Source organism: Embiotoca jacksoni, unplaced genomic scaffold (assembly GCF_022577435.1).
Source record: "Embiotoca jacksoni isolate LCO1_2020_lvr unplaced genomic scaffold, fEmbJac1.0.p SCAF_58, whole genome shotgun sequence".
NCBI lineage: Eukaryota > Metazoa > Chordata > Actinopteri > Embiotocidae > Embiotoca > Embiotoca jacksoni.
The window spans coordinates 1,237,621-1,249,470 of NW_027185412.1; the positions used below are offsets into that span (position 1 = coordinate 1,237,621).

Genomic DNA, 11,850 nt, shown 5'->3' on the forward strand with positions numbered 1-11,850 from the left:
TTAAATCCTGCAGATACAAGATTTCCTCCCTGTTGATTTATTTGCTGTTTTCGGTGCCTTTTTTCATTTCTCTCTTCCAGATTCTCGACTTCGGCTCTTTGTGGAAATGTGCTTATGAATCTGATTTGTTGCTTCTTCCTCTATTGATCTCGGCTGTTGAGCTTTTTCGAAGTTCCGGTGAAGCCGTAGTGACGAACCAACACGTTAAACGTGTTTTCGGTCAGTGTGTTTTCTGAAGGAAACAGATGTGTGAAACATCGTCTGTTTCAGACGGGTAGACGGAGCTGAGGAGGAATTATCAGGACTCACAATGCGACTTATAACGAGACAGTTTCAGGCTGGTTGTTTCAATGAGACGACAGTACGGCAAAGAAATTAAAGGAGGAAGATCTTTTGGGGGATATTTAGCATTTTGAAGATAAAGTAAAAATGTTGAGCATCGGCTGAAGCGTGTTCGGACCTGTCCTCTTTGTGTTGCTGCAGGTGTTTCCATGGAAACGCTCACATCTGTCCATCTCCATCGGTTTCAGTCACTTCCTCTGAGTTTCTGTTTTTTTCTCCAGACGACATGAAACTTTTTTACCAAACTGTGTTTCTGTGATAAAAGAGAGCGAATTTACTTTATTTTCTTTTTTTAATTAAAAATGATTCCGAAGAACAACAACACGAGTTCATCTTGTAAAATCAGATGCACAAAGGAAGTTTGATTTATCCTCGAAATTTAAAATCAACATGATTCTCGACATTTCAAATTTTTTTCTCAAGAGCAAAACTTTTCTTCAGTTAAATTAGTCGTTCAATTCAGTTCAAATAAATTAAAATTCACATATAAATGAAGAAAATGAATTCTATATGAAACTCTTTGTTGTCTTTGTTTCTCCGTATGTTTATAAATTGTTTCTACGTCTGCTTCTTCTTCAGTTTAATGTTCAGATCACCTCAAAGATGAGAAAAATGTGTTTCCTACTGAATATTAAAATCCTCTCAGAGATGAATTAGATGTAGTTGTTGGGTGGTTTACTCGAATAATTAACAATAATAATCAGCTCCAGTTGTTTGATTTGTTTTGATGTTTATAAGATAATTATTTCAATCCAAAAACGGGAATCTGAAAGAAAAGTAGTTTGTATTTGGCTGGAAGTTGATTTTATTTTGTCTGTTTTCAGGCTGACTTGAAGATAAAAGCGAAATGATGGAGAACGCCTCGTCACACGACCGCTTCATCCTGGACGGCTTCGCCGAGCTCGGCGCTCTCCGTCCCGTCCTCTTCCTCCCGTTCTCCGTCATGTTCTTCGTGTCTCTGTCGGCCAACTCGCTGCTGCTGTACGTGGTCGTCTCCCAGAGGAGCCTCCACTCGCCCATGTGCGTCCTTATCGCCGGCATGGCGTGCGTGGACCTGAGCCTGCCGCTGTTCTTCGTGCCCAACATGCTGCTGAGCTTCCTGTCGGGCTGGCGGGGGATCTCTCTGATTGGCTGCCTGCTCCAGATGTTCGTGGTTCACCTGCTGGGAGCGTTTCAGTCCACGCTGCTGGTCTGGATGGCTCTGGACCGATACTTCGCCATCTGCACGCCGCTCTACTACCATGAGAGCATGGCGCCGCCGGGGTTCCTGACGTTCGTGGTCCCTCTGCTGGTCAGGAACGTGCTGCTGGTCGCCGTGGTGACGGCGCTCGCAGGAAACCTGTCGTTCTGCGTCGGGAACGTGATCGAACACTGTTTCTGTGAGCACATGGCGCTGGTGGAGCTCGCCTGCGGGAGCACCGCCGTCAACAACCTGGCGGGGCTGCTGAGCGTCTTCCTCATCCCGGTCGCCGACTTCGTCTTCATCACGGTCTCGTACGTCGTCATCTTCAGCTCCGTGCTGCGTTCGGGGAAGTCGGGACTCCGAGCGCTTCACACCTGCGTCACCCACATCGTGGTGATGACAGTCAGCCTGATCATCGTACTCGTCACCTTCCTGTCATATCGGATCAGAAACCGCCTCCCCGCCGCCGCCCGGGTCTTCTTCAGCACCATGTACCTGTTCTTCCCGAGCTGCTTCAACCCGATCATCTACGGCATCAGAACCACCGAGATCCGGCAGCACATCCTGAGGACGCTGACGGGCCGTCGCTCCGTCTGAACGCTGCACAGTTCTTCAGAAAAACACGTTTTGGGCCCTCGCACACCGCCGCCTGTCGGGGGGGCAGCGGGTCGGCCGCGTACGTTGATTTTTCAGCGTGCTAGTTTGTTGACGTTGTGTTGTGAGTGATGGCGGTCATGACATCACTTCCTGTGTCCAACAAGTGCCGCTGTGTGTAGCATCATTCAAGTCTTCAGGCCTTTTCTTGCTCAATTTGAGGCGCATCTCTTCAAGCTGCGACATGAAACATTTAACTTCCTGTTGCCAGTAGGTGGCGCCACGACCGCGACCAACAATTAAAATGTAAACACGTAAAGTTTGGGGAACATCGGAAGATGAACGTCAAAGTTACAGAAACTTAAAGTCACAGCGTGAGACGGAAACAAAATATTTTCTTAACTTACGTAACTTTTCGGAACAAATTTAAAGTCGTCCGATGGATGAGTTCTGTGGGAGGAGCTTGTTCAAATCACAATAGATGAACAGTAAAATCAAATATAGTTTTACCATTCACATTCAAACCTGTTAGAGCTGCATGTAAAGTTTATGTGTACATAAACACATTATATTTTTAAATGTATTTTGTTTTTTATTATTCACTGCTTGTTTGTGAAACCAGATATTGGACCACATTATTGATGTGTAGATGTTTGTCCATGAATATACATGTAAACACATGGAGGGAACAAAACGACTGTAAAAAGTCAATAAAGTACAAATAACATGAATATTAAAGATAACTCGTTGGTTCAGCATTAAATCAGCGTGTTGCTGCTCTGCCTGTTAAAAGATTTTCATTTCCACTCAAATAAAATCTTTTTAAGGTCATGATGTGTCATAACCGTTTGATTTACTGTTTTTTAAAAAAAATTTTTTTTAAAAGAAGTGGGTTATTGTCCAAACTAAATAAACAATAATCATAAATATATGTAACTGTGACATGAAAGGAGAAGAAACTGAACAAATATTCCTGCAAAACACTAAAACAATGTCAGCACAATAGTATTAAAATAAATTATCCAATTTAAAATACATTTCTCCGTAATGAATCAAACAGTTTGTAGTTTCCAAGGCAACAGAAAGCTGCTCCTGTCTTTCATTTAAAAAACTAAAAGCATCATACAGGCATCTTATAACACCTGATAATTTAAACACTTAATATTATAAAGTGTTTTTGAAGCCTTCAGCAGACTGAAGGAGCATCAACGGCCGTGAACCAGCAGGTGTGTTTGTCCACCACCAGGTGGCAGTATGATGCTTTATATCTCCTCATAAACTCATGTAATAACAGGAGTTCTCAGAAGCATCTATCTTTATCTGTGATTTATCATCGAATATGTTCAGGTTTATTGTTATTCAGTTTCATCCGATTTAAACATAAAAAAAGAATAAATCTGTAAAAGAATAAGGAAATGAATGTGGAAATATAAAGGGGAATGAATACATTTAAAAAATGTGGAAATATAAAGACAAATAATAAAGTTTAAAATTGTATTGATTTTGCTCATGTGTCGTTTCTTTTCTTTTCAGGTCACTTATATTATATTTAATATTATTATTATAATATTTATATAAATACTATATATAAATATATAATATTTTATATATATTATATATATATAAATTATTTATTATATATATTTATTATTATTATTACTTATTTAGTTTAAACAACGCGAACTGGAACTGCAGCAGAAACACATTAAACGTTTTTCATTTATCACCATGTAAATGTTTGATGTTAAAGACGTTAAACTTTGGATTGAACTTACTAAAATATTAAATTATATATTATATTATTATATCATAAAATATAATATGTTGTCCGGGGCATCAGCCCCTGGTAGGGTTTCCAAAGGCAAACTGGTCCCAGGTGAGAGCCTAGACAAAGAGCGGCTCACAAAGACCCCGATGAACAGCAGCCCACAGACTGAAGCCACCTCACCTTGATCAGGGAAACTGGGGCACCCTCCCGGAGCCAGAGCCAGACCCAGGAGAGGAGCTCGCCGGCGAGCGTCTGGTGGCCGGGCCTTCGCCGATGGGGCCCGGTCGGGCCCAGCCCGAAGAAACATCATGGAGCAGCCACCCTGTGGACCCACCACCCGCAGGGACAAGCATCGGGGTCGGGTGCAATGCATACCGGGCGGCAGGCAGATCGCCGGCAGCATAGACTAGCTCTAAGGACGTGGAACGTCACCTCGCTAGCGGGGAAAGAGCCGGAGCTGGTGCAGGAGGTGGAGTGGTACCAGCTAGATATAGTTGGGCTCACCTCCATGCACAGAACTGGTTCTGGAACCAAGCTCCTGGAGAACGGCTGGACTCTATCCTTTTCTGGAGTTGCCCAAGGTGAGAGGCGCCGGGCGGGAGGGGAGGCTCACGAGCCCCCGGCTGAGCGCCGACGTGTTGGAGTTCTCCCCGGAGAACGAGAGGGTCGCCTCCATGCGCCTGCAGGTTGCAGGGAGGAAGACTCTGACTATTGTTAGAACCTGTCCGGGAGGTCTTCAACTCTCACCTCCGTAAGAGCTTCTCACGCATCCCGACCGTTGGGGGCATTGAGTCCGAGCGGACTGTGTTCAAAGCCTCTATTGTGGACGCGGCCGCTAAGAGTTGTGGTCGGAAGGTCATCGGTGCCTGTCGCGGCGGCAACCCGAAAACCTGGTGGTGGACACCGGGGTGAGGGAAGCTGTCAAGCTGAAAAAGGAGGCCTTTTGGGCCTGGTTGGCTCAGGGGTCTCCGGAAGCAGCTGACAGGTACCGGCAGGCCAGAAGGGCTGCAGCTACGGTGGTCGCGGATGCTTAAACTTGGGCATGGGAGGAGTTCGGGGAGGCCATGGAGAAGGACTTTTGGTTGGCCTCAAGGAAGTTCTGGCAAACCATCCGACGACTCAGGAAGTGAAAGCAGGGACTGCCCCAAGCTGTTCTCAGCGGAGGGTGGGGGTGGGGGTGGGGGAGGTGGAAAGAGCACCTTGAGGAACTCCTAAACCTGACCAGCATGCCCTCTGGAGAGGAGGCAGCGTCTGAAGGCTTGGGAGGGGTCGCACCCATATCCCTAGCAGAGGCCTCTGCCGGGGGTGGATGAGATCCGCCCTGAGATGCTGAAGGCGCTGGACATTGCTGGGCTGTTTTGGCTGACACGCCTCTTCAATGTCGCACGGGGGTCGGGATCAGTACCGTTGGATTGGCAGACCAGGGTGGTGGTTCTCATTTTCAAAAAGTGGGACCGGAGAGTTGCTCCAACTATCGGGGTATCACACTACTCAGCCTCCCAGGCAAAGCTTATGCCAGGGTCCTGGAAAAAACTCCGACCATTTGTCGAACCTCAGATTCAAGAGGAGCAGTGTGGATTCCGTCCTCGTCGTGGAACAGTGGACCAGATCTTTACCCTCGCAGGACTACTGGAGGGTCCTGGGAGTTTAACCATCCAGTCTACATGTGCTTTGTGGACTTGGAGAAGGCTTTCGACCGGGTCCCCCGGGGTTTTTGTGGGGGGTGCTGCGGGAGTACGGGGTGCCGGACCCGTTGCAAAGGGCCATCCGGGCTCTGTACAACTGCAGTAGGAGCTGTGTTCGTATTCTCGGCAAGTCAGACTCGTTTCCGGTGGGCGTGGCCTCTGGTGGGTGTTGGCCTCCACCAGGGCTGTCCTTTGTCACCGATCCTGTTTGTGACCTTCATGGACAGGATATCTAGGCACAGCCAGGGGGAGGAGCACATCGGGTTCGGGGGTCTCCGGATCACATCTCTGCTGTTTGCAGATGATGTCGTCCTGTTGGCCTCTTCGGACCTCCAGCACTCACTGGGGCGGTTTGCAGCCGAGTGTGAAGTGGCGGGGACGAGGGTTAGTACCTCCAAATCTGAGGCCATGGTTCTCTGCAGGAAACCGGTGGATTGATCCCTCCAGGTGGGGACGGAGCTCCTGCCTCAAGTGAAGGAGTTGAAGTATCTCGGGGTCTTGTTAATGAGTGAGGAGAGGATGGAGGATGGAGGATGGAGCGGGAGATCGACTGCCGGATTGGTGCGGCTGCAGCAGTACAACAGGCGCTGCACCGGACCGTGTTGGTGAAGAAGAACCGGGGCGGAAGGCGAAGCTCTCAGTTTACCGGGCGATCTATGTTCCGACCCTCACCGATGGTTAGAGCTCTGGGTCGTGACCAAAAGAACGAGGTCGCGGCTACAAGCGGCCGAAATGAGTTTCCTCCGTAGGAGGCCGGGCTCAGCCTTAGAGATCGGGGGAGGAGCTCGGACATCAGGAGGGAACTTGGAGTTGAGGCGTTACTCCTTCACCTCGAAAGGAGTCAGCTGAGGTGGTTCAGCATCTGATCAGGATCCTCCTGGACGCCTCCTACTGGAGGTTTTCCGGGCACGGCCAACTGGCAGGAGACCTCTGGGAAGACCCAGAACATCTGGAGGATCATATCTCCCGCTGGCCTGGAAACGCCTTGGGATCCTCCAGGATGAGCTTGCGGGGGAGAGGGAAGTCTGGGTCAACTTGCTTGGCCTGCTGCCACCGCGACCCGACCCGGATAAGTGGAAGATGATGGATGGATAATATATTTCATAAAACTCTTGTCATGCCTGTTCAGACGCATATGATCAATTACAACAAAACAGCCACAGTTACAACAAAAAAATGATTTAACAAGTAACTCTGAACATCTATTTGTTTGATGTTTTTTTTTTAAAGTTTTACCAACCGTAGCTAAAATGTGATGATGACACAGACACGGAGACAGAAATGTAAAATCTGATCGGCCTTCGACCGACTGACCGACAACATCCTGGATCCTCTTAAGAACATCAACTCACCTGGAAGATTCTCTGTAATGCACATCGAGAGGACGTAGACTTCATCAGAGATAATCTAAAGTTCATAAAAAAACAGAAACGCAGTTTAAAGTGTCCACAGCATCATCAGTGGAACCTGCTGTGGTCCAGAACAGACCGGCTGGCTGCCACGGCTGTCCAATGTTTGTCTAGAAGCCTGAAACTGGGTTCCTAACAGTCCAAAACCGGGTCAAAACTAGTCCAAAACCGGGTCAAAACCAGGTCAAAACTAGTCCAAAACCAGGTCCAAAATGACACAACTAGAACCCCCCAGCCGTCCCCCTCCATGTCTGTTCAGACTCATAGAATACATGTAGTGAAGAAGCTGATGTTCAGGACCGGTCGACAGTTAGCGGAAATATTTAGTTGCAGTTATTTCTGCACGAGGAGGTCGAAGCAGATGTTCATAGCAAAGGTTCACATACAGCTGGTAGATATCCATCCATCCATTATCTACACCCACTTTATCCTGAACAGGGTCACGGGGGGCGGAGCCTATCCCAGCTCACTTTGGGCAAAGGTGGGGTTCACCTGGACAGATCACCAGTCCATCACAGGACATAGAGACAGACGGAAACAAAGGCCGTTTACGCTCTCCTTTACACCTCAGGGACATTTGTAGAACCACCAGTTAACCTGAGGTTCATGTTTCTGGATGGTGGGAGGAAGCTGGAGAACCGAGAGAACCCACGCAGGCACACGGAGAACCTGCAGACTCACACAGGAAGGCCCGGATTCAAACCCAGAACCTTTTTGCTGTGAGGCGACAATGCTAACCACTGCACCGCTGTGCAATCATTTAATTTTAAGTCTTGTTTGTTCAGTTGGATTTTCTTTATCGACTTTTAGGACTCGTGTGAAAATCTGATAAAGTTTAAGGTCAGATTAATGTAGAAATGTAGAAAACACTGAAGAGTTCACAAACTTTCACATTTCGAACAGACGGCATCCAAAAACATGACATATTATAAAATACTTAGAGACTAAAGCTGCTGCAGGAGTTAAGAAACAATGTCAGAAAGCTGAGTCGAAGGGGATTAAAACCAAACAAATAGAAGTCTCTCCATGAGGACAGGAAGACGAGCTGATCTGCTGCTTCTGACGTCACGACGAGTGACTGAAGCTTCCAGCGAGTTCATTTAGTCAAAAATCTCATTACAACCGCAGCGCCGAGAGTCTGACGGGGGAGACTGATTAAACACAGCAGATAATTAATCCCACGTTCTTCTAAGAGGAAACGAAGCGCCGCCGTCGTGACCTCGGGGCCAATTAGCTTCAAGGAGACAACAACAAACGGCCGGAGAGATTCCTGAAGCAACGAGCAGCCGCAAATTAGATTTTAAACCTCGAAGGAAACATGTTGCATCTTCTGATTTCCAGGTTTAATATTGAAGCTGGAGACGATATCCGGCTACAACGTTCATCTGAACGCAGTTTGTATTTTAACAGGAATTTTCACATTTTCATTTTGTGGAACATCAGTAAACAACAGCAACAAATGAGAAAGACAACAACAATAAACAAGAAATATTCATCAAACATGAAGTCTTCTCAGGACTTGGTGTAATAATGAGACAATGTGATATAAAAAGATACAGTTTTCCCACGGGACATTTGGACTTCAGCTATAAGATGACCCGAGAGAAGACCGAGTGTTTCCCGACGAGCAGCCGAAGAACCGGCGAAGAACCGGCAAAGAACTGGCAAAGAACCGGCGAACACTCTGCAGGTCGGAGAGTCCACTTTGTTACTGAAGTGTTTTTAAGGAAATATTTTATGAATTGTTTGGTCATCATCTGAAAAGCGGTTTTAGAACATTTATTCCAAATCTAAACTGAGGTGGACACACGAGTACCTGGCTAGAATTGATTAAAATCATTGAGAATATTTAGTCATGTTTTCAATGGGACGTTTTTTGTTTGTTTCCAGAATGTTCTTCTTAAAAGTTCTGAAAACACTCTGAAAATACTTCGTAACAAGTTTTAAGTTGTTTTTAACAAGTCGAATGTCGATATTTCAGAGTCGGATGACGTGCTTTAGAAACGTTATGCTGATGTTTTGTGGAACTTTGAAGGAGAAACTTAACTGGGAAGAAGAAAAAAAACATCCAGCTGAAAACATTTTAAGAACATTGTGGGGTAAGTGCAGAAATGTAAAATTTTATTTTAAGCTCTCGTGTTAATTTTCTTGTGTTGACAGTTTAAACACTAAATGATGACTTAGCTCATAAACATTATTTTACTCTGTTACGAGACTTTTAATTTTAAATTAAAACAACTGCCATTTTATATTCACCACTGTATTTCTAACAATAACTAGTTTCATTCAGTAATTTGCTCCATTTCTTCTACTTTTCATCCTTTTTTTCACGGCTGAGCTGCTGTAAATGAAACTTGGTCATTTCTGTAAAGATGTTTTGCATTAACAAATTTCCCAGCATGCCTTTAATGTGTGTATATGTGTATGTGATGATATATATATTTTTAAATAACTAATATTTCATTCGTTGTTATTACATTTTGATTTGCCTTTTTGAAACAGACAAACAGCAGAATATTTAAGTTGGACTACATTTCTCGACAAAAGGTCTGATATTTAATGCACATTTCCAAATCATAAATATTGTCTGGTGTGTTTTCTGCTTGGTGCCACAGCAACATAAAACCAACTGTAGCTGGATGGCTGGAAACCAGCAGAGGTCAGTGACAAGATGTATTTCCTTCATGATTTGCTCATCAGTAAATCAGAATTCTTCATGAAAAACTGTGAGAACTGATTGTCCTGATTTATAGATAACGTCTTCATTATTTGATAAGTGCATAAAAACCTGAATGAGTCGTAGATCAGGAAAGACTTTATTACAGTTTATAATTTGTTGAAATGTAAACTGTGTTTGCACAGTAAACAGAGGCTTGAATAAAACTCATAACTCATGAATACAAATATGATTATAATGAGTTTTTTCACAGCTGTAATGTTGAGCATTTTGAAATATGAATGAAGCCTGAGATACATATAAGACTAATGTCTCCACTGGTGTCTTTAAAACTTAATAACCATCAATTATTAATGGCACAATTTGTCATGTGAATTTTTTGGTGGCAATAAAGCTTTGAGAGATGTGACGTCTATTTAAAGATTGTTATTCAGGGACTAATATTTGAATTATATATATGTACTTCATACTTCTGCTTCAGGTCTATTTCACCGAACTTTATTCCATTTAATGCTCATTAAATTCTCTCGTAAACGGTATTAATGGTTTCAATGGAAAAAGACGCTCTAAACTGTAGAAACATAATTTATCTAAAAGACCTGTGTAGGATTCAGGAGAATCTATTGGTGGAAATATAATAAAATATCAATAATTTCTGTGGGTTTTCGTCAAAGGGCATCGCCATGGCGATGTGGCAAAGTTGGATGTTTAGCCGTGACACAGGAATTTGATGTTTAAGGTCAAGGGATGCTCCAAACCAACCGCGGCACCCGGATCAGGCGTGGTTGACTCGGCGGCAGGTTGGAGGTTCAGCAGATCACTGCTTGTTGTAACAGTTGGACTTTTAGCTGAGAAATGTCTGCAATTTGTTTTTAAGTTCCTGAGAACTGAATTTGTTTAATAGTTTTGGTGAATGCACAACTTGTTCCACACGTAAACAACTGGTGGACGCTGGCGTCCGTCCGTCCTGCTGCAGATGTTAAATAACAGCTTCCGTTCTTCTTCGTTTCATTGATCTTGGTCGTTGAACGTTTCTGTTTGGCCGCAGTTGAAACCGGCGCCATGTTGGAGTCTTCTCTGGACAGGAACTTCTCCCACAGCACCTTCGTGTTCAGAGGTTTCCCCGAGCTGCAGAAACACCGGCGGCTGCTGGCACTGCCGTTCTCCGCCTCCTACTTGCTGGTGTTGCTTGGAAACTCCCTGCTGGTGCAGGTGGTGCGCCGGGTGGAGAGCCTGCACAGCCCCATGTACCTCCTCGTCTGCGCGCTCTGTGTCGTCGACATCCTCGTGGTGACGGCCATCGTCCCCAACATGCTGCTCGGCCTCCTGCTCGACCGGAACGAGATCTCGTTGGCCGGCTGCCTGACTCAGATGTTCTTCGCTCACTTCCTGTCCTCGCTGGAGTCGACGCTGCTGCTGGCGATGGCGTTGGACCGCTACGTGGCCATCTGCAGGCCGCTGCGTTACACGGAAATCATGGACTCCTCCATGCTGGCGAAGGTGCTGCTCTTCACGTCGGTGCGCAGCATCTCCATCATGGCGACGCTGGTGGGTTTGGCGGGTTCGCTGCGGTTCTGCGGGTCCAACTCCATCCAGCATTGCTACTGCGACCACATGGCGCTGGTCAGCCTGGCGTGTGGCAGCACCGGTCAGAGCAGCGCGGCGGGCCTCGCTGTGATCATCTGCTTCGTCGGCGTGGACATTCCCGTCATCTTCCTCTCCTACACGAAGATCCTGAGCGTCGTCCTGCGAGCGGCAGGCGAAGACCGCAGGAAAGCTTTTCACACCTGCGGCACGCACCTGATCGTCATGATGTGTTTCTACCTGGTGGGCAGCGTGACCTTCCTGTCCCACAACCTGAACATCCCCATCCCGACCGACGTCAACACCTTCATGGGGCTGATGTACATTCTGCTCCCGGCCACGGTCAACCCCATCGTCTACGGCTTACGCACCAAAGAAATTCGTAACGGCTTTCTGAGGATTTTTAAATTCAGAGCAAAGACAATAATCGGCGTGAAAGTTTCTCCAGCTACGTAACGAACGGTCTCATCTTTTACTGCAGATTAACAATCGGTTAGAAATTCTTCAAAGGCTCCTCAGTTGGTGCCCCCCCTTCCTTCGGCCCCCCGACCACCATAGCAACCAGTGACTCAGCAGGTACACGGGATCGGGGTCCTTCTTTCTCTGTA

General features: G+C 46.1%; 2 protein-coding genes across 2 annotated transcripts; both read left to right on the plus strand.

Moving 5' to 3' along the window:
- Window positions 1-1,189: 1,189 nt before the first annotated feature.
- Window positions 1,190-2,122, plus strand: LOC138212621 (olfactory receptor 52L1). The gene has a single exon (XM_069173074.1). It carries the CDS (start codon window positions 1,190-1,192, stop codon window positions 2,120-2,122), a length of 933 nt encoding a protein of 310 aa, XP_069029175.1.
- An 8,598-nt stretch (window positions 2,123-10,720) lies between these two features.
- Window positions 10,721-11,764, plus strand: LOC138212701 (olfactory receptor 52L1-like). Its single transcript, XM_069173196.1, has one exon. It carries the CDS (start codon window positions 10,721-10,723, stop codon window positions 11,696-11,698), a length of 978 nt encoding a protein of 325 aa, XP_069029297.1. The 3' UTR covers window positions 11,699-11,764.
- The last annotated feature ends 86 nt before the right edge of the window (window positions 11,765-11,850 follow it).